This window comes from Natator depressus, chromosome 2, assembly GCF_965152275.1.
Source record: "Natator depressus isolate rNatDep1 chromosome 2, rNatDep2.hap1, whole genome shotgun sequence".
Taxonomy (NCBI): domain Eukaryota; kingdom Metazoa; phylum Chordata; order Testudines; family Cheloniidae; genus Natator; species Natator depressus.
The window spans coordinates 156,289-181,839 of record NC_134235.1 but is presented as its reverse complement, the minus strand read 5'-3'; the positions used below and the strand labels follow the sequence as shown (position 1 = coordinate 181,839).

At 45.0% G+C, this 25,551-nt stretch overlaps 1 protein-coding gene across 5 annotated transcripts in view; it reads right to left on the bottom strand.

Moving 5' to 3' along the window:
• The window catches only part of MAPK15 (mitogen-activated protein kinase 15), a 65,992-nt gene that overhangs the window by 20,432 nt on the left and 20,009 nt on the right, over positions 1–25,551 (bottom strand). For all 5 annotated transcript variants that reach the window (XM_074943598.1, XM_074943597.1, XM_074943600.1 and 2 more), the window contains 3 exons: positions 25,019–25,076; positions 2,552–2,689; positions 2,132–2,237 (listed from right to left, as the gene is read on the bottom strand). In XM_074943598.1, coding sequence (XP_074799699.1) covers positions 2,132–2,237; positions 2,552–2,689; positions 25,019–25,076 — 302 coding nt within the window. The remainder of the gene's footprint in view (positions 1–2,131; positions 2,238–2,551; positions 2,690–25,018; positions 25,077–25,551) is intronic.

The window sequence follows — 25,551 nt, the reverse complement described above, 5'->3', positions numbered from 1 at the left end:
GTCTCTTTTGTTTGCTTCTTCTCCCACTACGCATGAGAGTTTCTCAGAACCCTCTCCTCTTTAATACTACAGACCCTGCCTTTGGATAATTTAATTCACTCACACTATTTCAAGTATCATCTTTGCATTGATTACTCATAAATCTTCTTCTCCACTCCTGACTAGTCTTCTTCCACCCTATACTGGGCCTCAGCCTGTTTTGAATGTCTCTTCATGGCTGTTTCACTATGAACTTAAACTTAACACGGCCAAAGTCAAATTCCTTATTTTCCCCATTCTCCATCACCATTGACAAAACCACTATCTTCCCTATCACTCCGGGTTGTAACGCAGGTTTTTCTTAGATACTTCCCTTACCCTGATCATCCAAACTGTGTCTAAAGTCTATCTTTTTCTTTTATCTGTGCAACTAAAGGTCTCATTCAGCCTCTCATAATTTCTTCATACATAAATGATCTGGAAAAAGGGGTAAACAGTGAGATGGCAAACTTTGCCGAGGACACAAAACTACTCAAGATAGTTATTTAATCTTGAATACTGCGTGTAGATCTGGTCGCCACATCTCAAAAAAAGATATATTGGAATTAGAAAAGGTACAGAAAGGGCAACAAAAACGATTAGGGGTATGGAACAGCTTCCATATGAGGACAGATTAATAAGACTGGGACTTTTCTGCTTGGAAAAGAGACGACTAAGGAGGGATATGATAGAAATCTATAAAATCATGACCAGTGTGGAGAAAGTAAACAAGGAAGTGTTATTTAGCCCAGTGGTTCTCAATCTTTCCCTTTCCAGACTACTGTACTCCTTTCCGGAGTCTGATTTGTCTTGCGTACCCGCAATTTCACCTCACTTAAACTACTTGCTTACAAAAATCAGACAAAAATACAAAAGTGTCACAGCACGCTATTACTGAAAAATTGCTTACTTTCTCATTTTTACCATATCATTATAAAATAAATCAATTGGAATATAATTACTGTACTTACATTTCAGTGTATAGTATATAGAGCAGTATAAACAAGTCATTATCTGTATGCAATTTTAGTTTGGACTGACTTCACTAGTGCTTTTAATGTAACCTGTTGTAAAACTAGGCAAATATCTAGATAAGTTGATGTACCCCCTGGAAGACCTCTGCATACCCCCAGGGATACATGTACCCCTGGTTGAGAACCACTGATTTAGCCCTTCTCATAACACAAGAACTAGGGGTCACCAATGAAATTAATAGGCAGGAGGTTTAAAACAAATAAAAGGAAGTATTTCTTCACACAATGCACAGTCAACTGGTGGAACTCCTTGTCAGAGGATGTTGTGAAGGCCAAGACTATAGCAGGGTTCAGAAAAGAACTAGATAAGTTCATGGAGGATAGGTCCATCAATGGCTATTAGCCAGGATGGGCAGGGATGCAAAACCATGCTCTGAAGTGTCCCTAGCCTCTGTTTGCCAGAAGTTGGGATTGGGTGATGGGATGGATCACTTGATGATTGCCCTGTTCTTTCATTCCCTCTGAAGCACCTGGTATTGGCCATTGTCACAAAACAGTATACTGGGCTAGATGGTCCATTAGTCTGACCCAGTATGGCCGTTCTTATGTTCTTGTCTTGATTATGATGTCATCCTTCTCTCTGCTCTTCCCAACTTCCACATCAACCCATTCTAGGCCATACAAAATAATTCTGCTAAGATCATCTTTGGACACTTTTCTGATCTTATCAGCCGCTCTTTGAATCCCTCCACTGACTGTCCTTCCGCTTTATCTCATTGCTTTGTGACATACTTCTTTGTATGCAGCCAAGAATTTCATTGGCATTTTTACTATTCTATTGAACTGCAAATTCAAGTCTAATTTACTTTCCACCATCAAACCTCAGTCTCTCTCAGACATTCCTTCTCCACATATATCTCCCTCCAACTGAGAACGTGGCTTTCAAGTTATTTTCCCTCCCACCCCCCACGATATAGCAGCATGGGACAGTATGATGAGCAAGGTCAGGTATAAGTGCAGGACTAGGGGTGAGTGGAAGGTGAATGGAAGGAGGAGATAGGTAGGATTGAATGTCTGTGGAAAAGGTGGCAGGTAATCTGGAGAAGTAGTGTTATGGGAAGCAGAATAAGAGAAGCTACCTCATACAGTTTATTGCGATATTCTGCCACAGACAACTGGATATCGTCATCTAAAGGAAGAATCACATCATAGTCCAGAGAGGGCTCCTTGGCGGGGCAGTGGAACCTACCAAGAAGATATCAAATATGTGACGAAATCTGAGAGTGAACACACACAAAAAAACACAACAGGAGAGGCGCTAGATATTAATAGATTTTAAGGCTACAATGAAAGCTAAAACAGAGAGAGAGAGTGAGAGATCTGAAATATCACATACTAAAGGCACACTCACCTTTTCACATGAAGAGGAGGAGAAAGCGGATTGAAAACTACCATTACTTTCACCATTTCATATGGCAGAAGGGAAACTTGTGCTGGTAGCAGCCACACAACAGGCTTGGAGCGGGGGTTGGGAAATGTCACACTGGCAATGCCCTCACCTTTTCACATAGGGATGTTGCAGGGCCTCTTCTGCAGTCAGCCGTTTGTCAGGGTTAAATACTAAGAGCCTCTTTAGAAGGTCCAAGGCATGAGGGGGGATAGAGGAGGGTAAAATTTCCTCAATTGTCACTCGCCGTCTGAAAGGCAAGAATCAAAGTTGTAGCTCCCAGTGCCCAATTTCACTGCAAAACCCTGTATCTCAATCCTGGGAATCTCATGGAGGTAACTCCTAACCCCAGATTTCACTCCCAAGGAGTGGTTCATGACTAATACTACGGTTTTGTCATGGATATTTTTAGTAAAAGTCAGGGACAGGTCACGGGCAATAAACAAAAAAAATCACAGAAGCCGTGACCTGTCCCTGACTTTTACTAAAAACATCCCTGACAAAGGGAGGGAGGAGGGTCCAGCACCCTGCCCCTTCCCACCACAGTGGCTGGGAGCTGCAAAGACCCGATTGCCCAGTGGCTGGGAGGAGTCCCCCCCGCTGCCTTGTGGGACTGGGAGCTGCAGGAGGGGGGTCCCCCACTGCCTGCAGAGGCAGGGTACCTGCAGGGAGGCTCCTGCCAGCAGTGGAGTCTGAGGATCTCCAGGGGGCCACTGCTGGCTGGGAGCTGCAGGGGGTCCCGCTGCCCAAGGAGGCCGGGTGGCTGCAGGGTCCTCAATGTCACAGAGGTCGCTGGAAGTCAGAGTCTGTGACTTCTGTAACCTAATCTTAGCTTTTGTCATGACCCAGCCATACAGTGTCATGCTCAAATAACTAGATTATTGTGAGGTCTCAAACCTAGCTAGGTAATGACATGGAAACATTTTTCTGTGTTACTAAGAGTTAGAAAACTAAGCAAAGAAACACAAGCAAAACATCTTTGTTAGGAATTTATGATAGAAGTAAACTGCTAGGAACACATACATAAAAACTGATATAAATTTTTTAAAAGTCAGTTCAAATTAAAAAACCTTCATTACAAAAATAAAATCACTATTTTAAACTATGTTGCAATGTCATGGTAATGACCTTCTGGGTGACTGGATTGGGGGTGCCAGAGTAGGGGAGGTGAAGAGGCTATGTTGGCCCTCCTGCTTTTGAAAGTGGACAGGTCTGGCCAGTCTGCTTTTTGCCACAGGCCTGGCCCAGCCCCCTGCCCTTCTTCTTCCTCCCATGGGCCCACCCCCTGGCCAGGCCGGAAGCTGGAGCCCAGGCAGCTGTGGGGAGCCATGGACCCTCCACCAGCCCAGGGTAGGGGGCTCCCACGAGCAGCCCCCGATCCATGTTCCTGCGGCCTGGGACCCCTGCCCAGGGCAGACAGAGTGTCCGCAGCTCTCCGAGCAGCTCTTACCATGGCCTAGCTGCTGCTCTTTAGCCCCCGGGCCCCCTCCTCCAAGCCACCTGGAAGCCGGAGCTAGGCTGGGGTAAGAGCTGCGCAGGCACCCGTGGGGAGCCACAGACCCTCCACCTGCCCTGAGTGGGGGGTACAGGGGGTGGGGACATGGGCAGGGGGATGCTCTCAGCTGCCCCCACCCCAGGCAAGTGGAGGGGCCCACGCTCCCTGACCCAGCTCCAGCTTGGCTGGGGAGCAGGGCCTTGTGGGAAAGAGGAGGGGCAAGGGCGGAGCCATGGCAGGGGCAGGGCCTTGTGCCCCCCTCTTCTAGGAAGAATCCATCACCTCTAGACTGGATACTGAACAGTATCATCTCTCCATTTGTCACAAGTCCTTCTGCTTATTTGTATTTATCTGTTTTTGTTGTGTGAAAGGGATGGTTAGTGGTTATGGTGTTCTTTGAACATAATGATTCATATTGTATAATGAATGTGATACTTTGATGTTGACACACACATACAGTAGTCAGAGTTAAAGTTGCAAAGGAAAAGAACAGCTACTTACCTTACAATAACTGTGGTTTGAGACGATTTATCTATGTGGATCCCTTCCAAGGTACACATGCACCTCACGAATGAGAGATCAGAATTTTTGACCAGCAGTGTCTATCGGGGCGTGCCTGCACCCTGCATATCTTTCTGCCTCTCCACTGCCCTTCAATTCCCTAATTCAGAAACCCTATTAGGATAAGACTCAGAAATAGGGATGGGTGGTGGATCGTGGGATCTCATGAACAAAATATCTCTATGAACCAAATTACTATAAGGTAAGTAACTGTTCCTTCCTCTTTGAGTCCTTGTATGCATGGATCCCACTCAAGGTGACTAGTTAGCAATATCCAATTAGTAGTAGGAGGAACTGAAGCCAATTCAGTGCATTATACAAAATTGTTTATGAAAGCAAGCAAAATTTGGAGACACACTGGATTGCTTAAGTTAAAGAAGTGGAACAAGAGGTCCTCAAGTTCCTGGAAGTGTCATGGGTTGCCATGACAATTAGATAAAAGATTTTAAAAATGGGAGGAAATATTTATAGTTCAAATAACTTTTGTTTAAATTGGTTAATTTCAGCAGAATATGGTTGTCATCTCTCCTTGGACATCATTTATATAGGGGCCACTGTGACAGACAACAGGACAGTGAATTAGGAGGAAGTTTCACCATCATGGCTGCTACCAGTCTCCCAGTGTCCTGGGATCCACTAAGACACCACTGAGACTTTATTATCCTGATCCTGAAAGGTGTCTCTGGCTTGATCTGGTCAGGACATTACCCCATCCACCAGCTTCAACTAAATCTTGACCACCACCTAGAATTGGCACTCTGGGTTCCAGCTGTCACCCCGTCCCTGGAGTGTCATTTTCCTTCCCCACCCTTTTTCCTCCTCTTTCCTATCTTTTTTTTGTCTGATAAGAGTCTGATTTAGCCTCCAAGAAAACTCCACCTTTTGTAATATTGCTGTGACCAGGGAAGCAGCTAAAAGTAATGTCCTAAATAGCCCAATGCTGGTAAAAGTTTGCCAATCTTAAGAGTGGCTGATAAGACCATGTGCTGGGCCTATCATTTCCCAGCACCTGGACTGCAAGGGAAATAAAGTGTTAGAGACAGAAGCTGCATTTTCTATCTTTGCAGATCTTTTCTCTCCCTTTTTCAGCAAGTTGTCTGGCTTTGTCTTAAAGAAAAGATGATTGGACTTCAACAACAACTACCAAAGACCATCTTAACTCTCTCTCTCTCTTTCCCCCAAAAGGGACAGTTAATACCATCTTTAATATGATCTAAGACTTTCAAGCGGAGATCTTCTGCTATAAAAGACTATACTGTGACATTATTGACATGAACTGTGACCACATAGATCATTGTTTCAACCAGGGTCCTATGGTTGCACCAGGTCTTGTACAGAGGAGGTCAAGTGGGGTGTCTATGGAAAGGTTGTAGTTTTCTGGTTATGATTATGCTATCTGTATGCATGTTTCATTTATGCATTTAAAGTTACAAGTATTGGCTCTATACTGTCTGTATTTCAAACTTGTGCTATGCTTCTGGGTGACACCCCAGACAATTTGGTATCAGCACTGCCTAGCCTGCTTGATAGCCCATTAAGCACCATCAGCTATACAACTGACCCACTGAGAGAAGGTATATACACCTTGTGACTCAGCAAGGCAGGCAGGGACATGCTAAGTTTTTTCCATGCCATGTGCTGGAGAGCTTGTCTTTGAAACAAAGAAAGCAGAGGCCACATGCCAAGAAATTATAAAAGGCTGAAAGAAAAGGAGTACTTGTGGCACCTTAGAGACTAAACAATTTATTTGAGCATGAGCTTTCGTGAGCTACAGCTCACTTCATCGGATGCATACTGTGGAAATTGCAGAATACATTATTATATACACAGACACCATGAAACAATACCTCCTCCCACCCCACTCTCCTGCTGGTAATAGCTTATCTAAAGTGATCATCAAGATGGGCCATTTGTGCTGGAAATGGCCCATCTTGATGATCACTTTAGATAAGCTATTACCAGCAGGAGAGTGGGGTGGGAGGAGGTATTGTTTCATGGTGTCTGTGTATATAATAATGTATTCTGCAATTTCCACAGTATGCATCCGATGAAGTGAGCTGTAGCTCACGAAAGCTCATGCTCAAATAAATTGGTTAGTCTCTAAGGTGCCACAAGTACTCCTTTTCTTTTTGCGAATACAGACTAACACGGCTGTTACTCTGAAACCTATAAAAGGCTGCTGCATCTCCTTCATCTTGTCTTCAATCCTGCTTCTTACTTCTGGAGGAACCTTACTACAAATGGAAGCTTTAAACAAAGGACTGAATGACCCATCCCAGCTGTGGATGTACTCCAGAGATTTGATTTGAGCCTGCAGTTTATTCCATCACTGCTACAAGCCTGAACCAAGAACTTTGCCATTACTGTATGTAACTGATTCCATTTAACCAATTTTTAGCTCTCATCTATATTTCTTTCTTTTATGAATAAACCTTTAGATTCTAAAAGATTGGCAACAGCATGATTTGTGGGTAAGATCCAACTTGTATATTGACCTGGGTCTGGGGCTTGGTCCTTTGGGATCAGGAGAACCTTTTTTTCGTTTCACTGGGGTATTGCTTTTCATAACCATTCATCCCCATAACAAGTGGCACTGGTGTGATACTAGGAAACTGGACTGTCTAAGGGCATTGCTTGTATGACTTATGGTTAGCCAGTGGGGTAAAACCAAAGTCCTCCCTGTCTGGCTGGTTTGGCGTGCCTTAGAAGTGGAGAAACCCCAGCCTTAGGCTGTAACTGCCCTGCTCCAAGCAATTTGTCCTGAATTGATACTCTCAGAAGAGTCCCACCAAAGGCAGCATCGTTACAGTAACCAAACACTTAACTGACACTGGACTTTGGGAGACACCAATCCACATGTGGGCTTTCCTGGGAACGTTCAAACTAACATGTAAACAATGGCATTGGACTGCAAAAAGCTGAATCATTCATGGACATGTGACTTGCCCAGGTGGCTACAAACTCCATCCTGTTGCTGTGACTTCGCACAGAAGAACAAAAGGGTTTCCGCCCACAAGAGAGAGACTATAAAAGGCCCTGGAAGACACTCCATTTTGTCTTCAGCTGGCTAAAGAGATGGCCTCTCCACCCCCAAGAGATGCCTGAAAGAAACTGGAACAAAGGACAGTAACTACAGGGAGTGTGAGTGATTGCTGGACCCGGACTAGGAAGGAGTCCAGTCTGTGAAAGAAGCTTATGGAACATCTCTGGAGGTGAGATTTTATCTGTCATCAGTTTCTTAATGCATTAGACTTAGACTTGCGTGTTTTGTTTTATTTTTCTTGGTAACTTATTTTGTTCTGTCTGTTATTACTTGGAACCACTTAAATCCTAACTTTTATATTTAATAAAATCACTTTTGCTTATTAATTGACCCAGATAAGTAATTAATACCTGGGGGAGCAAACAGCTGTGCATCTCTCTCTATCAGTGTTAGAGAGGGTGGACAATTTATGAGTTTACCCTGTATAAGCTTTATACAGAGTAAAACAGATTTATTTGGGGTTTGGATTCCATTGGGAGCTGGGTGTCTGGTTGCTAGAGACAGGAGTTAAGTCTTCAGTGTTTTCAGTTAAGTCTGCAGCTTTGGGGCGCATGGTTCAGACCCTGTGTCTGTGTTAGAGCAGACTGGCGTGTCTGGCTCGACAAGGCAGGGTTCTTGAGGCCCAAACTGGCAGAGAAAATGGGCTCAGAGGTAGTCTCAGCACATCAGGTAACAGTCCCAAGGGGGTTTCTGTGATCGAACCCATCACATATATAGCGAAAGGGAATAAGGAAAATTCTTTAAATAAAAGTCTTACTTAAGTCTTTAACTCCCCCCCACCCCTTTTCCTATGTGTTCAACAAGATGTTAAAATGTTTTCAATGGTGGCTGTTACAACTGGGGTAAACCAGCAATAACTTGACACAAACCACAAAACATGCTTAATGTTGCATCACTAAGCAAGGATTTTATTAACAGCTTATCCCTTGTTGGGCCCCAAATACACCCTGTGGCAGTGCACCCCATATTTATCATAATAATATCACTATGAAGATGACATAATTATGATGTATTTTATGCAAGATAAGTTATGTGAGGTGTCACTGGAAAAGTAATGATTTGCAGAACATGGTTATCCTATTTGTATGCATATATGATTTATCTGAAGTTATGAATATTTACTATGTATCTGTATTTCAAATGTAGTTACACCTGGGTAATGCCCACTAGACAAGATGCTTTTAGTTTAGATCGTGGGTGGGGAAGGGCCGATTCAGGGCAATTGGCCATTAAGAAAAAGCAATAGGTCTTAGGAGAAGCTTATCGCCCACCTGGTGAGGAGCCTTCCTGGGAACACTCCAAACAGCCTGTGAGTAATGGCTACTATGACTCTACAAGGACACATGGTCAGACCACATGATGCTGGCCTCCATCTTGGGATGTCAGTATTTTTCCACAGACTGGCCTGGGAACCAAGCTTTGAAACAAAGGGTTCTCACCATGTGCAAAAGCCCTATAAAGCAGGGAGTGACTGTGACATTGCACTCCATATGCTTATGGAAATATGCTTATGAGTGTAAATATAATGTAACTGGAATATACTTTATGCAAAAGGTATCATTACAAAGCTTATAATCTGAGTGTGTTCATCCTATTTGTATGAATGTATCATTCTTGTATCTGAAGCTAGAAATATAAAGTATTACTCTGAAGTTCTATTTTAATTATGCAAAGAGTGGGCCATTAATGATGCCTTGGAATCTTGATGGCTCCCATTAACTAGGAAAATTGGTTGTAAATGGCTCTCTTTACTTGTAAGCCTTCCTGTATACACGGTGGGTGCCAGCCAGTGAGTAATGAAGTCTCACAGTACATGTGAGCATGACACATGATCCTGGAATCCATCTTAAACCTGGTGCTTTTCCATTTAGAAGGAAGGCTGGAAACCCAGAGAGAAATGTTTGGCACAAGGCGGGAATCCTATAATGGGGGGGAGAACAAAACAAAGGGGGTTGCTGGTCATGAGAAATCCCCAAGTTACCACCTGAGTTGGAACTGTTCTGGGGAAAGGATTGGACCCAGACTAGGAAGAAGTCTAGTCTGTGAAAAAAGCTTATTGGAACATCTCTGAGGGCGAGATTTACCTATAAGCAGTTTCTTAAATGTATTAGGCTTAGACTTGCGTGTTTTGTTTTCTTTTGCTTGGTAACTTACTTTGTTTGGTCTGTTATTACTTGAAACAACTTAAATCCTACTTTTTATACTTAATAAAATCACTTGTTTATTAATTAACCCAAAGTGATTAATACCTGGGGGAGCAAACAGCTGTACATCTCTCTTTCTATCAGTATTATAGAGGGTGGACAGTTAATGAGTTTACCCTGTATAAGCTTTATACAGAGTAAAAAGGATTTATTTGGGGTTTGGATCCCATTGGGAGCTGGGTGCTGGAGATAGGTGACTTGCTGAACAGTTTTTGGTTAAAATGTGCAGCTTTAGGGGCATGGATCAAACCTAGGTCTGTGTTGTAGCAAACTAGTATGTCTGGCTCAACAAGGCAGGGGTCTGGAGTCCCAAGCTGGCAGTGGAAAATGGGCTCAGAGGTAATTTCAGCACATCAGGTGACAGTCCCGGGGGGGGGCGGGGGCGGGGGAGGGAGGAGGGGGTATTCTCTGTGGCCGAACCCATCAGTGACATCATCTCATGTTCTTCACTCCCCACACAAAAGACTACTCCTGAAACCCGGGAGCTTTGTGAACAAGGGCCGCTAACAGGGAGTTTCGAGAGGGAGTTTGAAAGGGGAGTAGGAAGGGGACAAGGTACATTGCCATTCTTAAAACCTTTACACTAAGCTATAATCAAAACTTCTTGATTTAAAACAAACCCTATCATTAACCTCGGTAAGTGTAGGAGAAAATGCAGGCAGAAGCCCAGCAGCAGAGTAAGGGCTATCCTGTTTATTGCACTCAGTATAGCATGTATGATTACCTGCCCTGTGGGTGAGTAGCATACGTGTGCATTCGGTGCAAGGAGCTCCTGCCCCTCAGAGACCGTTTACAGGCTTTGGAGACTAGGATGGCAGAACTAGAGGAGCTAAGGGAGGCAGAGAGGTATGTTGATGAGGCTTTCCAGGACACTGTAGATTTGTCCTACCTCCAATCAGACAGCCCCTGCGCTGTTAAGGAAGATGAAAGGCCCAGAGGACAGCAGGCAACAGGAACAGAAGGAAACCTTCCCATAGTTAAGACCCTCCTTCCAGATGATGTTGGGGTACCTCTTGCACTGAGGTTACCACTCAGGGGGAAGGAACTCCACTCATTAGGAAAAGGCAGGTGTTAGTAATGGGAGATTCGATCATTAGAAACAGATAGCTGGGTTTGTGATGACCAGGAGAACCTTATGGTGATTTGCCAGCCTGGTTTGAAGGTTGCGGATCTCTCAAGGCATATAGATAGACTTATGTCTAGTGCTGGGGAGGAGCTGGTGGTCGTAGTACATGACACAGAATCATAGAATATCAGGGTTAGAAGGGACCTCAGGAGGTCATTTAGTCCAACCCCCTGCTCAAAGCAGGGCTAATCCCCAACTAAATCATCCCAGCAAAGGCTTTGTCAATCCTGACCTTAAAAATATCTAAGGAAGGAGATTCCACCACCTCCTGAGGTAACGCATTTCAGTGTTTCACCACCCTCCTAGTGAAAAAGTTTTTCCTAATATCCAACCTAAACCTCCCCCACTGCAACTTGAGACCATTACTCTTTGTTCTGTCATCAGCTACCACTGAGAACAGTCTAGATCCATCGTCTTTGGAACCCCCTTTCAGGGAGTTGAAAGCAGCTATCAAATCCCCCCTCATTCTTCTCTTCCGCAGACTAAACAATCCCAGTTCCCTCAGCCTCTCCTCATAAGTCATGTGTTCCAGTCCCCTAATCATTTTTGTTGCCCTCCGCTGGACTCTTTCCAATTTTTCCACATCCTTCTTGTACTGTGGGGCCCAAAACTGGACACAGTATTCCAGGTGAGGCCTCACCAATGTCGAATAGAGGGGAACGATCATTTCCCTTGATCTGCTGGCAATGCCCCTACCTGTACAGCCCAAAATGCCATTGGCCTTCTTGGCAACAAGGGCACACTGTTGACTCATATCCAGCTTCTCGTCCGCTGTAACCGCTAGGTCCTTTTCTGCAGAACTGCTGCCGAGCCATTCGGTCCCTAGTCTGTAGCGGCGCATGGGATTCTTCCGTCCTAAGTGCAAGACTCTGCACTTGTCCTTGTTGAACCTCATCAGATTTCTTTTGGCCCAATCCTCCAATTTGTCTAGGTCCTTCTGTATCCTATCCCTCCCCTCCAGCGTATCTACCACTCCTCCCAGTTTAGTATCATCCGCAAATTTGCTGAGAGTGCAATCCACACCATCCTCCAGATCATTTATGAAGATATTGAACAAAACCGGTCCCAGGACCGACCCCTGGGGCACTCCACTTGACACCGGCTGCCAACTAGACATGGAGCCATTGATCACTACCCGTTGAGCCCGACAATCTAGCCAGCTTTCTACCCACCTTATAGTGCATTCATCCAGCCCATACTTCCTTAACTTGCTGACAAGAATACTGTGGGAGACCGTGTCAAAAGCTTTGCTAAAGTCAAGAAACAATACATCCACTGCTTTCCCTTCATCCACAGAACCAGTAATCTCATCATAAAAGGCGATTAGATTAGTCAGGCATGACCTTCCCTTGGTGAATCCATGCTGACTGTTCCTGATCACTTTCCTCTCATGTAAGTGCTTCAGGATTGATTCTTTGAGGACCTGCTCCATGATTTTTCCAGGGACTGAGGTGAGGCTGACTGGCCTGTAGTTCCCAGGATCCTCCTTCTTCCCTTTTTTAAAGATTGGCACTACATTAGCCTTTTTCCAGTCATCCGGGACTTCCCCCGTTCGCCACGAGTTTTCAAAGATAATGGCCAAGGGCTCTGCAATCACAGCCGCCAATTCCTTCAGGACTCTCGGATGCAACTCGTCCGGCCCCATGGACTTGTGCACGTCCAGCTTTTCTAAATAGTCCCTAACCACCTCTATCTCCACAGAGGGCTGGCCATCTCTTCCCCATGCTGTGCTGCCCAGTGCAGTAGTCTGGGAGCTGACCTTGTTCGTGAAGACAGAGGCAAAAAAAGCATTGAGTACATTAGCTTTTTCTACATCCTCTGTCACTAGGTTGCCTCCCTCATTCAGTAAGGGGCCCACACTTTCCTTGGCTTTCTTCTTTTTGCCAACATACCTGAAGAAACCCTTCTTGTTACTCTTGACATCTCTTGCTAGCTGCAGCTCCAGGTGCGATTTGGCCCTCCTGATATCTTTCCTACATGCCCGAGCAATATTTTTATACTCTTCCCTGGTCATATGTCCAACCTTCCACTTCTTGTAAGCTTCTTTTTTATGTTTAAGATCCACTAGGATTTCACCATTAAGCCAAGCTGGTCGCCTGCCATATTTACTATTCTTTCGACTCATCGGGATGGTTTGTCCCTGTAACCTCAACAGGGATTCCTTGAAATACAGCCAGCTCTCCTGGACTCCCTTCCCCTTCATGTTAGTCCCCCAGGGGATCCTGGCCATCTGTTCCCTGAGGGAGTCGAAGTCTGCTTTCCTGAAGTCCAGGGTCCGTATCCTGCTGCTTACCTTTCTTCCCTGCGTCAGGATCCTGAACTCAACCAACTCATGGTCACTGCCTCCCAGATTCCCATCCACTTTTGCTTCCCCCACTAATTCTACCCGGTTTGTGAGCAGCAGGTCAAGAAAAGCGCCCCCCCTAGTTGGCTCCCCTAGCACTTGCGCCAGGAAATTGTCCCCTACGCTTTCCAAAAACTTCCTGGATTGTCTATGCACCGCTGTATTGCTCTCCCAGCAGATATCAGGAAAATTAAAGTCACCCATGAGAATCAGGGCATGCGATCTAGTAGCTTCCGTGAGTTGCCGGAAGAAAGCCTCATCCACCTCATCCCCCTGGTCTGGTGGTCTATAGCAGACTCCCACCACTACATCACTCTTGTTGCACACACTTCTAAACTTAATTCAGAGACACTCAGGTTTTTCCACAGTTTCGTACCGGAGCTCTGAGCAGTCATACTGCTCCCTTACATACAGTGCTACTCCCCCACCTTTTCTGCCCTGCCTGTCCTTCCTGAACAGTTTATAACCATCCATGACTGTACTCCAGTCATGTGAGTTATCCCACCAAGTCTCTGTTATTCCAATCACGTCATAGTTCCTTGACATCACCAGGACCTCCAGTTCTCCCTGCTTGTTTCCAAGGCTTTGTGCATTTGTATATAAGCACTTGAGATAACCTGCTGATCGCCCCTCATTCCCAGTATGAGGCAGGAGCCCTCCCCTCACAGACATTCCTGCCTGTGCTTCCTCCCGGTATCCCGCTTTCCCACTTACCTCAGGGCTTTGGTCTCCTTCCCCCGGTGAACCTAGTTTAAAGCCCTCCTCACTAGGTTAGCCAGCCTGCTCGCAAAGATGCTCTTCCCTCTCTTCGTAAGATGGAGCCCGTCTCTGCCCAGCACTCCCCCTTCATGGAACACCATCCCATGGTCAAAGAATCCAAAGCCTTCTCTCCGACTGCTGGCACTTCACATTAAAAAGTTGCAGAGCAGTTTTTAAACTAAGAGATGGGGGAAAGCTGATTGCTGCAGAGGAACATGTGGATTGGACAGAGACTTCTCTTAGAGGAGAGTCTATTGATAGAGATTCTCTAGGTTTTAGGAAGGGGGGGGGGATGAAAGAGGACAAAGTATGGGCCAGATCAGACAAGAAACATTCACATAAAGAATCTGACACATCAGAAAAGGGCAGACAAACAGTGACAAGTTTTTTAAAAGTGCTTGTACACAAATGCTAGAAGTCTAAATAATAAGATGGGTTAACATGAGGCACTCTAGTTCAAGGAGGATATTGATATAATAGGCATCACAGAAACCTGGTGGAGTGAGGACAATCAATGGGACACAATCATTCCGGGGTACAAGATATATCAGAAGGACAGAACAGGTCATGCAGGGGGCGGAAGAGTGGCACTATATGTGAAAGAAAATGTAGACTCAAGTGAAATAAAAATCTTAAATGAATCCACATGTTCTATAGAATCTCTATGGATAGTAATTCCATGCTCTAATAGATCCCTACTGTTCTGTTCTTAACGACCACCTGACCAGGACAGTGATAGTGACGATGAAATGCTAAGGGAGATTAGAGAGGCTATCAAAATAAAGAACTCAATAATAGTGGGGGATTTCAATTATCCCCATACCGACTGGGTACATGTCACCTCAGGACAAAATGCAGAGACAAAATTTCTCGATACTTTAAATGACTGCTTCTTGGAGCAGCTGGTACAGGAACCCACAAGGGGAGAGGCAACTCTCGATCTAGTCCTGAGTGCAGCGCAGGATCTGGTCCAAGAGGTAACTATAACAGGACCGCTTGGAAATAGTGACCATAATATAACAACATTTAACATTTCTATGGTGGGAATCATAGAATCATAGAATATCAGGGTTGGAAGGGACCTCAGGAGGTCATCTAGTCCAACCCCCTGCTCAAAGCAGGACCAATCCCCAATTAAATCATCCCAGCCAGGGCTTTGTCAAGCCTGACCTTAAAAACTTCCAAGGAAGGAGATTCTACCACCTCCCTAGGTAACGCATTCCAGTGTTTCACCACCCTCCTAGTGAAAAAGTTTTTCCCAATATCCAACCTAAACCTCCCCCACTGCAACTTGAGACCATTACTCCTTGTCCTGTCATCTTCTACCACTGAGAATAGTCTAGAACCATCCTCTCTGGAACCACCTCTCAGGTAGTTGAAAGCAGCTATCAAATCCCCCCTCATTCTTCTCTTCCGCAGACTAAACAATCCCAGTTCCCTCAGCCTCTCCTCATAAGTCATGTGTTCCAGACCCCTAATCATTTTTGTTGCCCTTCGCTGGACTCTCTCCAATTTATCCACATCCTTCTTCTAGTGTGGGGCCCAAAACTGGACACAGTACTCCAGATGAGGCCTCCCCAATGTCAAATAGAGGGGAATGATCACGTCCCTCGATCTGCTCGCTATGCCCCTACTTATACAGCCCAAAATGCCATTGGCCTTCTTGGCAACAAGGGCACACTGACGACTCATATCCAGCTTCTCGTCCACTGTCACCCCTAGGTCCTTTTCTGCAGAACTGCTGCCTAGCCATTCGGTCCGTAGTCTGTAGCTGTGCATTGGGTTCTTCCGTCCTAAGTGCAGGACCCTGCACTTATCCTTATTGAACCTCATCAGGTTTCTTTTGGCCCAATCCTCCAATTTGTCTAGGTCCCTCTGTATCCTCTCTCTGCCCTCCAACGTATCTACCACTCCTCCCAGTTTAGTATCATCCGCAAATTTGCTAAGAGTGCAATCCACACCATCCTCCAGATCATTTATGAAGATATTGAACAAAACCGGCCCCAGGACCGACCCCTGGGGCACTCCACTTGACACCGGCTGCCAACTAGACATGGAGCCATTGATCACTACCCGTTGAGCCCGACAATCTAGCCAGCTTTCTACCCACCTTATAGTACATTCATCCAGCCCATACTTCTTTAACTTGCTGACAAGAATACTGTGGGAGACCGTGTCAAAAGCTTTGCTAAAGTCAAGAAACAATACATCCACTGCTTTCCCTTCATCCACAGAATCAGTAATCTCATCATAGAAGGCGATTAGATTAGTCAGGCATGACCTTCCCTTGGTGAATCCATGCTGACTGTTCCTGATCACTTTCCTCTCGTGTAAGTGCTTCAGGATTGATTCCTTGAGGACCTGCTCCATGATTTTTCCGGGGACTGAGGTGAGGCTGACTGGCCTGTAGTTCCCAGGATCCTCCTCCTTCCCTTTTTTAAAGATTGGCACTACATTAGCCTTTTTCCAGTCATCCGGGACTTCCCCCGTTCGCCACGAGTTTTCAAAGATAATGGCCAAGGGCTCTGCAATCACATCCGCCAATTCCTTTAGCACTCTCGGGTGCAACTCGTCCGGCCCCATGGACTTGTGTACGTCCAACTTTTCTAAATAGTCCCTAACCACCTCTTTCTCCACTGAGGGCTGGCCATCTACTCCCCATGTTGCAATGCCCAGCGCAGCAGTCTGGGAGCTGTCCTTGTTAGTGAAGACAGAGGCAAAAAAAGCATTGAGCACATTAGCTTTTTCCACATCCTCTGTCACTAGGTTGCCTCCCTCATTCAGTAAGGGGCCCACACTTTCCTTGGCTTTCTTCTTGTTGCTAACATACCTGAAGAAACCCTTCTTGTTACTCTTGACATCTCTTGCTAGCTGCAGCTCCAGGTGCGATTTGGCCCTCCTGATTTCATTCCTACATGCCCGAGCAATATTTTTATACTCTTCCCTGGTCATATGTCCAACCTTCCACTTCTTGTAAGCTTCTTTTTTATGTTTAAGATCCGCTAGGATTTCACCATTAAGCCAAGCTGGTCGCCTGCCATATTTACTATTCTTTCGACTCATCGGGATGGTTTGTCCCTGTAACCTCAACAGGGATTCCTTGAAATACAGCCAGCTCTCCTGGACTCCTTTCCCCTTCATGTTAGTCCCCCAGGGGATCCTACCCATCCGCTCCCTGAGGGAGTAGAAGTCTGCTTTCCTGAAGTCCAGGGTCCGTATCCTGCTGCTTACCTTTCTTCCCTGTGTCAGGATCCTGAACTCGACCATCTCATGGTCACTGCCTCCCAGATTCCCATCCACTTTTGCTTCCCCCACTAATTCTTCCCTGTTTGTGAGCAGTAGGTCAAGAAAAGCTCCCCCCCCAGTTGGCTCGTCTAGCACTTGCACCAGGAAATTGTCCCCTACGCTTTCCAAAAACTTCCTGGATTGTCTATGCACCGCTGTATTGCTCTCCCAGCAAATATCAGGAAAATTAAAGTCACCCATGAGAACCAGGGCGTGCGATCTAGTAGCTTCTGCGAGTTGCCGGAAGAAAGCCTCATCCACCTCATCCCCCTGGTCTGGTGGTCTATAGCAGACTCCCACCACTACATCACTCTTATTACTCACACTTCTAAACTTAATCCAGAGACACTTAGGTTTTTCTGCAGTTTCGTACCGGAGCTCTGAGCAGTCATACTGCTCCCTTACATACAGTGCTACTCCCCCACCTTTTCTGCCCTGCCTGTCCTTCCTGAACAGTTTATAACCATCCATGACAGTACTCCAGTCATGTGAGTTATCCCACCAAGTCTCTGTTATTCCAATCACGTCATAATTCCCTGACATCACCAGGACCTCCAGTTCTCCCTGCTTGTTTCCAAGGTTTTGTGCATTCGTATATAAGCACTTGAGAGAACCTGCTGATCGCCCCTCATTCTCAGTATGAGGCAGGAGCCCTCCCATCACAGACGTTCCTGCCTGTGCTTCCTCCCGGTATCCCGGGAGGAACACTTCAACAGCCCAACACTGTGGCATTTAATTTCAGAAAGGGGAACTATGCAAAAATGAGGAGGTTAGTTAAACAGAAATTAAAAGGTACAGTGACTAGAGGGAAATCCCTGCAAGCTGCATGGACACTTTTCAAAGACACCATAATAGAGGCCCAACTTAAATGTATACCCCAAATTAAAAAACACAGTAAATGAACTAAAAAAGCCACCGTGGCTTAACAACCACGTAAAAGAAGCAGTGAGAAAAAGGCATCTTTTAAAAAGTGGAAGTCAAATCCTAGTGAGGTGAATAGAAAGGAGCATAAACACTGCCAAATTAAATGTAAAAATGTAATAAGAAAAGCCAAAAAGGAGTTTGAAGAACAGCTAGCCAAAAACTCAGACGGTAATAACAAAATGTTTTTTAAGTACACCAGAAGCAGGAAGCCTGCTAAACAACCAGTGGGGCCCCTGGACGATCGAGATACAAAAGGAGGACTTAAAGACAATAAAATCATTGCGGAGAAAATAAATTAATTCTTTGCTTCAGTCTTCACGGCTGAGGATGTTAGGGAGATTCCCAAACATGAACCATCCTTTCTAGGTGACAGATCTGAGGAATTCTCACAGATTGAAGTGCCATTAGAGAAGGTTTTGGAATTAATTGAGAAACTTAACAGTAACCAGTCACCGGGACCAGATGGCATTCACCCAAGAGTTCTGAAAGAACTCAAATGTGAAATTGCAGAACTATTAACTATGGTTTGTATCCTGTCCTTTAAATCAGCTACTGTACCCAATGACTGGAAGATAGCTAATGTAACGCCAATATTTTAAGAAGGGCTCTAGAGGTGATCCTGGCAATTACAGACCAGTAAGTCTAATGTCAGTACCGGGCAAATTAGTTGAAACAATAGTAAAGAATAAAATGGTCAGACACATAGAAGAACACAAACTGTTGCGCAAAAGTCAACATGGTTTCTGTAAAGGGAGATCATGTCTTACTAATCTATTACAGTTCTTTGAGGGAGTCAACAAACATGTGGACAAGGGGGATCCTGTGCACATAGTGTACTTAGATTTCCAGAAAGCCTTTGACAAGGTCCCTCACCAAAGGCTCTTGGGATAAGAGGGAAGATCCTTTCATGGATTGAGAACTGGTTAAAAGACAGGGAACAAAGGGAAGGAATAAATGGTAAATTTTCAGAATGGAGAGGGGTAACTAGTGGTGGTCCCCAAGGGTCAGTCCTAGGACCAATCCTATTCAACTTATTCATAAATGATCTTGAGAAATGGGTAAACAGCGAGGTGGCAAAGTTTGCAGATGATACTAAACTGCTCAAGATAGTTACAACGAAAGCAGACTGTGAAGAACTTCAAAAAGATCTCACAAAACTAAGTGATTGGGCAAACAAAATGGCAAATGAAATTTAATGTGGATAAATGTAGAGTAATGCACATTGGAAAAATCCACCCCAATTATACATACAATAGGATGGGGGCTAATTTAGCGACAACTAATCAGGAGAAAGATCTTGGAGTCATCGTGGATAGTTCTCTGAAGACATCCACGCAGTGTGCAGTGGCAGTCAAAAAAGCAAACGGGATGTTAGGAATCATTAAAAAAGGGATAGAGAATAAGACGGAGAATATCTTATTGCCCTTATATAAATCCATGGTATGCCCACATCTTGAATACTGCGTACAGATGTGGTCCCCTCATCTCAAAAGAGATATACTGGCATTAGAAAAGGTTCAGAAAAGGGCAACTAAAATGATTAGGGGTTTGGAACGGGTCCCATATGAGGAGAGATTAAAGAGGCTAGGACTTTTCAGCTTGGAAAAGAGAAGACTAAGGGGGAATATAATAGAGGTATATAAAATCATGAGTGGTGTGGAGAAAGTGAATAAGGGAAAATTATTTACTTGTTCCCATAATATAAGAACTAGGGGCCACCAAGTGAAATTAATGGGTAGCAGGTTTAAAACAAATAAAAGGAAGTTCTTCTTCACTCAGCGCACAGTCAACCTATGGAACTCCTTGCCTGAGGAGGTTGTGACGGCGAGGACTGTAACAGGGTTTAAAAGAGAACTGGATAAATTCATGGAGGCTAAGTCCATTAATGGCTATTAGCCAGGATGGGTAAGGAATGGTGTCCCTAGCCTCTGTTTGTCAGAGGGTGGAGATGGATGGCAGGAGAGTGATCACTAGATCATTACCTGTTAGGTTCACTCCCTCTGGGGCACCTGGCATTGGCCACTGTCAGTAGACAGGATACTTGGCTGGATGGACCTTTGGTCTGACCCAGTATGGCTGTTCTTATGTTTATGATGTTCTTAAACACCTGAGGAACAAAGACTGAACTGGGGGAAGTGCTGGATCCAGGCTAAAGGGATTTCTAGCCAGTGAATGAGACACCTGGGGATTCCAAGCTGTAAAGTAAGTGCAGCTTGCCCCTTAAGAATCTGCAGCCTGCTTGTATCAGCTCTTAGGTTGAGAATCTGCTATTCATAGCCAGTCTATTTAGTATATTAAGCTTAGTTTGTGTTTTTTTGCTAAGTAATCTGCTTTGATCTTATATTCACTTATAATCTACCTTGTGTAGTTAATAAACTTGTTTTTGTTTATCTAAAGCAGGGGTGGGCAAACTACGGCCTGCAGGCCAGATCCAGTCCGTGGGATTGCACCCCGTGATGCCGCAGACCCTGCACCGCTCTCAGAAGTGGCTGGCACCACATCCCTGGGGGATAGAAGGGGGGGGGTGCCAGAGGCCTCCGTGCATTGCCCTTGCCTCCAGGCACCGCCCCCTGCAGCTCCCATTGGCTGGGAAGGGGGAACTGCGGCCAATGGGAGCTTTGGGGGAGGTACCTGGAGGCATGGCAAGGGCAGCGCATCTAGCCCTGTGTCTCCGCTCCCGCAGGGGCCACACAGGGACGTGGTTCCGTCCGGTTCCAGAGCGGTGCGGGGCCAGGGCAGGCAGGGAGCCTGCCCTGGCCCCGGTGTGCAACACTGCCATCCCAGAGCTGCTTTAGGTAAGTGGTGCTGGGCCACAGCCCGAACCCCTCCTGCACCCCACCCCCCAAACTCCCTGCCCTAAGCCCCCAGCACCCCTCCTGCACCCCAACCCCCCTGCCGCACCCCAAACCTCTGCCCTGAGCCCCCTGCCACACCCCAACTCCCTGCCATACCCCACACCCCTCCTGCACCCCAACCCCCTTCCCTGAGCCCCCTCATACACCCTGCACCTCTCCTCTCCCCCAGTCCCTGGCCCTGAGCCCATTCCTGCACACTGCACTCCCTCCCACACCCCGCACCCCAACCCCCTGCCCCACATACAATTTCCCCACCCAGATGCGGCCCTCAGCCCAAAAAGTTTTCCCACCCCTGATCTAAACCAGTGAGTTGGAGTGACGTGTATGGGAATCTTAGTTCAAGGGGAAAAGGCTGTTGCATATTCCTCTCCACGTTGGGGGAAGGGGTGAATTTTATGAGCTTATGCTGTACAGTTCCCTGTGCAGCACAAGATGGTATAATTTTGGGTTTATACTCCAGCGTAGGAGGGGGGGAGAGAAGGAGATGACTCTGGAAAGCTGGGAAATTGGCTGCTGTCTGCTGCATGTATTTGAGTGGCTTCCGTGAAGCTGCTCTCTCAGGTAGCTCAGTTTGGGTGTGTGGTGCCACCTGCTGTCGTGTTGGGTGATAACTGATACTAAACTGGGAGGAGTGGTATACACGCTGGAGGGACCTAGACAAATTGGAGGATTGGGCCAAAAGAAACCTGATGAGGTTCAATAAGGATAAGTGCAGGGTCCTGCACTTAGGACGGAAGAACCCAATGCACCGCTACAGACTAGGGACCGAATGGCTAGGCAGCAGTTCTGCGGAAAAGGACCTAGGGGTTACAGTGGACGAGAAGCTGGATACGAGTCAGCAGTGTGCCCTTGTTGCCAAGAAGGCCAAATGATCGTTCCCCTCTATTTGACATTGGGGAGGCCTCACCTGGAGTACTGTGTCCAGTTTTGGGCCCCACACTACAAGAAGGATGTGGATAAATTGGAGAGAGTCCAGCGAAGGGCAACAAAAATGATTAGGGGTCTGGAACACATGACTTATGAGGAGAGGCTGAGGGAACTGGGAATGTTTAGTCTACGGAAGAGAAGAATGAGGGGGGATTTGATAGCTGCTTTCAACTACCTGAGAGGTGGTTCCAGAGAGGATGGTTCTAGACTATTCTCAGTGGTAGAAGAGGACAGGACAAGGAGTAATGGTCTCAAGTTGCAGTGGGGGAGGTTTAAGGTTGGATATTAGGAAAGACTTTTTCACTAGGAGGGTGGTGAAACACTGGAATGCGTTACCTAGGGAGGTGGTAGAATCTCCTTCCTTGGAAGTTTTTAAGGTCAGGCTTGACAAAGCCCTGGCTGGGATGATTTGATTGGGGATTGGTCCTGCTTTGAGCAGGGGGTTGGACTAGATGACCTCCTGAGGTCCCTTCCAACCCTGATATTCTATGATTCTATGATAACACGGCCTGGATTAGGCTGGCTGTGTCCCCAACCAGGGTGAGTAGGGCCAACCCAACTGAGTGATTAGAGGGGCCCCCGCAGTGCCCACAACTCTGAGACTGCACCCCAGGGTGACAACCAATCACACCCCATTATTATCCATCAGCACTTGTTGTGTTAAGGAGGTTCTGAAGCTTCAACCCTCACCCAAAGAATCAGTCAGGAAGGGCAAGGACAGACCTAAAAAGTTGCAATTCTCCAACAACAAAAATTCAAAAAACTGACTCCAACAAGAAACTGCAGAATTGGAATTAATTTGCAAACTGGACACCATTAAATTAGGCTTGAATAAAGACTGGGAGTGGATGGGTCATTACACAAAGTAAAAACTATTTCCCCATGCTAATTTTTCCCCTACTGTTACTCACACCTTCTTGTCAACTGTTTGAAATGGGCCATCCTGATTATCACTACTAACATTTTTTTTCCTCCTGCTGATAATAGCCCACCTTAATTGATTAGTCTCGTTACAGTTGGTATGGCAACACCCATTTTTTCCATATATATCTTCCTACTGTGTTTTCCACTGCACGCAACCGATGAAGTGGGTTTTAGCCCATGAAAGCTTATGCCCGAATAAATTTGTTAGTCTCTAAGGTTCCACAAGTACTCCTCGGTTTTTTTCCTCCCATTAAGGTGTCGCAAAGGGCTGTGAACAGAAGGGGAAAAGCCTAAAGACCAAGGAAGGGATACTTGTAGTCACTTGTTTTAGACTAAGTAACATATGATGGGCTGTTGGTACAAATACATAGCGTTGAGGAAAAAGTGTTGAAACAAAAAGTTAAAGCTAAAATTACACTTTTGTCAGATAAAACTAAACAGTGTCACATTATAACAAAAACAAAAGTGTATCAACTCATCCTATAAAAAGTATAACCACCAAAATATTCTTAAATAAGAGGAAGCCATTTGCACCTCTCTCAAAAAAGGAGAAACAGAAGGAAAATGGAATGTAAGTGTGAGGTTAAGATTAACAGGTTTAAATCCAGATACTGGACTAGCCAGTATGTAGTTACAAAAAATATTCAGGGAAAGCACCAAGATGGAAGTTAAAAAGTTCTTCTGAGATATTGGTCAGCAGAAGCTGAGGACTGACAATTCAATATTTTAGTGCAAGGCAGAATTACCCCCAGGTGAAAGAACATCTCTACCTAAAAGAGGATTGTTTAGGACATACAAAGCTGTTCACCAGCTCCTGCAGAGAATTGAATCCAAAGTAGACTAGCCAAAACTAGTACCCAAAACTAGTCCATGGGAGAAGAACTGTGTCAAGGCAAACTAAAGAATTGTAAGATCCCATCTTACCCATCTGGAGATGTAACTACACACAGACAGAAATTAAGCATTACTCCACACTAGTATTAAAAGCCTAAATGGAACAACATCTAAGATTGTATATCCAGATACAGGATCATCCAGAGAGGATGGTTCTACACTATTCTCAGTGGTAGAAGAGGACAGGACAAAGAGTAATGGTCTCAATTGTAGTGGGGGAGGTTTAGGTTGGATATTAGGAAAAACTTTTTCACTAGGAGGGTGGTGAAACACTGGAATGCGTTACCTAGGGAGGTGGTAGAATCTCCTTCCTTAGAAGTTTTTAAGGTCAGGCTTGACAAAGCCCTGGCTGGGATGATTTAATTGGGGATTGGTCCTGCTTTGAGCAGGGGGTTGGACTAGATGACCTCCTGAGGTCCCTTCCAACCCTGATATTCTATGATATGTTACATGATTTTTAGCCAGATTTAAGGTAGACTAAGTTATCTGAAAACCCCTGCAGTTTGAAGAAAAAACAATTTCTAATAAGTAACTTTAAAGTTTTAGCATTTTTCTTAAAACAAATACAATAATAATAAATGTTTGCGTAAGGTAAACCTGTTCCTGTAACTAAAATTAATACAAGGTAAAACTCCCCATAATGTGCACTTTGGTTGGTTTTACAGTGCAATGTATGAGCTAACAGAAGTGCACTGTGGTGTTGTAATGTGACATGCATTTTTATTGATTGTTTTTAATAAGTAGTAATAAAAGTGGAATTTGCTTACTACAAGGGTGGAGTCCTGAATCCTCTGTCTTAAGCTATACAGAATTTTTAACGTGGGCTCTCTAAGAAAAATCAGGTTTCTAATAAAAATACATAAAGAAACTTTTCATAAATTTGAAATAAAAAACCCCCAACATATTAGAGAGAACCAGCCATCCTCGACTGCATAATCTTAAGATTATAACCAGCACAAAGAATACAAGGGAATGTTCTACTTTTGACAACATCACAACATAAAAGCCTGGAATTTGGGCCATGGCAAGTAAAAAGCTGTCAGGTCAACTTTAATATTAGTCCTGAATGATGAGCGGTCACTGGTTTTTGCTTCAGTTGTTTCTATCTAATGTCACTGCCTTGAGGATGAATAAGTGAGTCTGTAGACAGAGATCCCTGCCAGCTGGTTGCTGAGCTTATTCCCACATTATATCAACATCTGTTGGTTTCTGCTAGTGACACAACGTAAAAGGCTTACCTGGAACTTATGCGGTTAATAACAGAGGCTCTGTAGTCCGAATGGATAGCTAAAATATCTGCAACGGAAAACAGATTTCGTGAACGCCATGGGCAGGATTCCAAGAGCCATGCAGTTTGTGACTCGAAACTTTGAATTTGAACCTAAGGTGTTAATTTTGGTAGAGAAGATTCAATAATATTTTACCCATCTCTAATGTTTTCCAAGAGAGAATCTCAATTGCTTTACATACATTAAATGAACACAGCACCTTATGAGGTATTATAAGCAAGAGTCCCATTTAACAGATGGCAATTGAGTGACAGAGATTCCTGTACACCATAGCAGGTACTCTAGAGATAGTAAGTGGAAGAGCAGGGTTTATAATCCTGGAATTTCTGCATGGAGGAGAATATTTCTGATAGAAGAGGACTGTTTGTCTGATAGATTAAAGACATAATAAGATTGCAAATTGAAGCTAGATTAATTCAGATTAGAAATAAGACTAATTCAGACTGATTTTTAACAGTGGGCTTGTCTATATGAACAGTTAG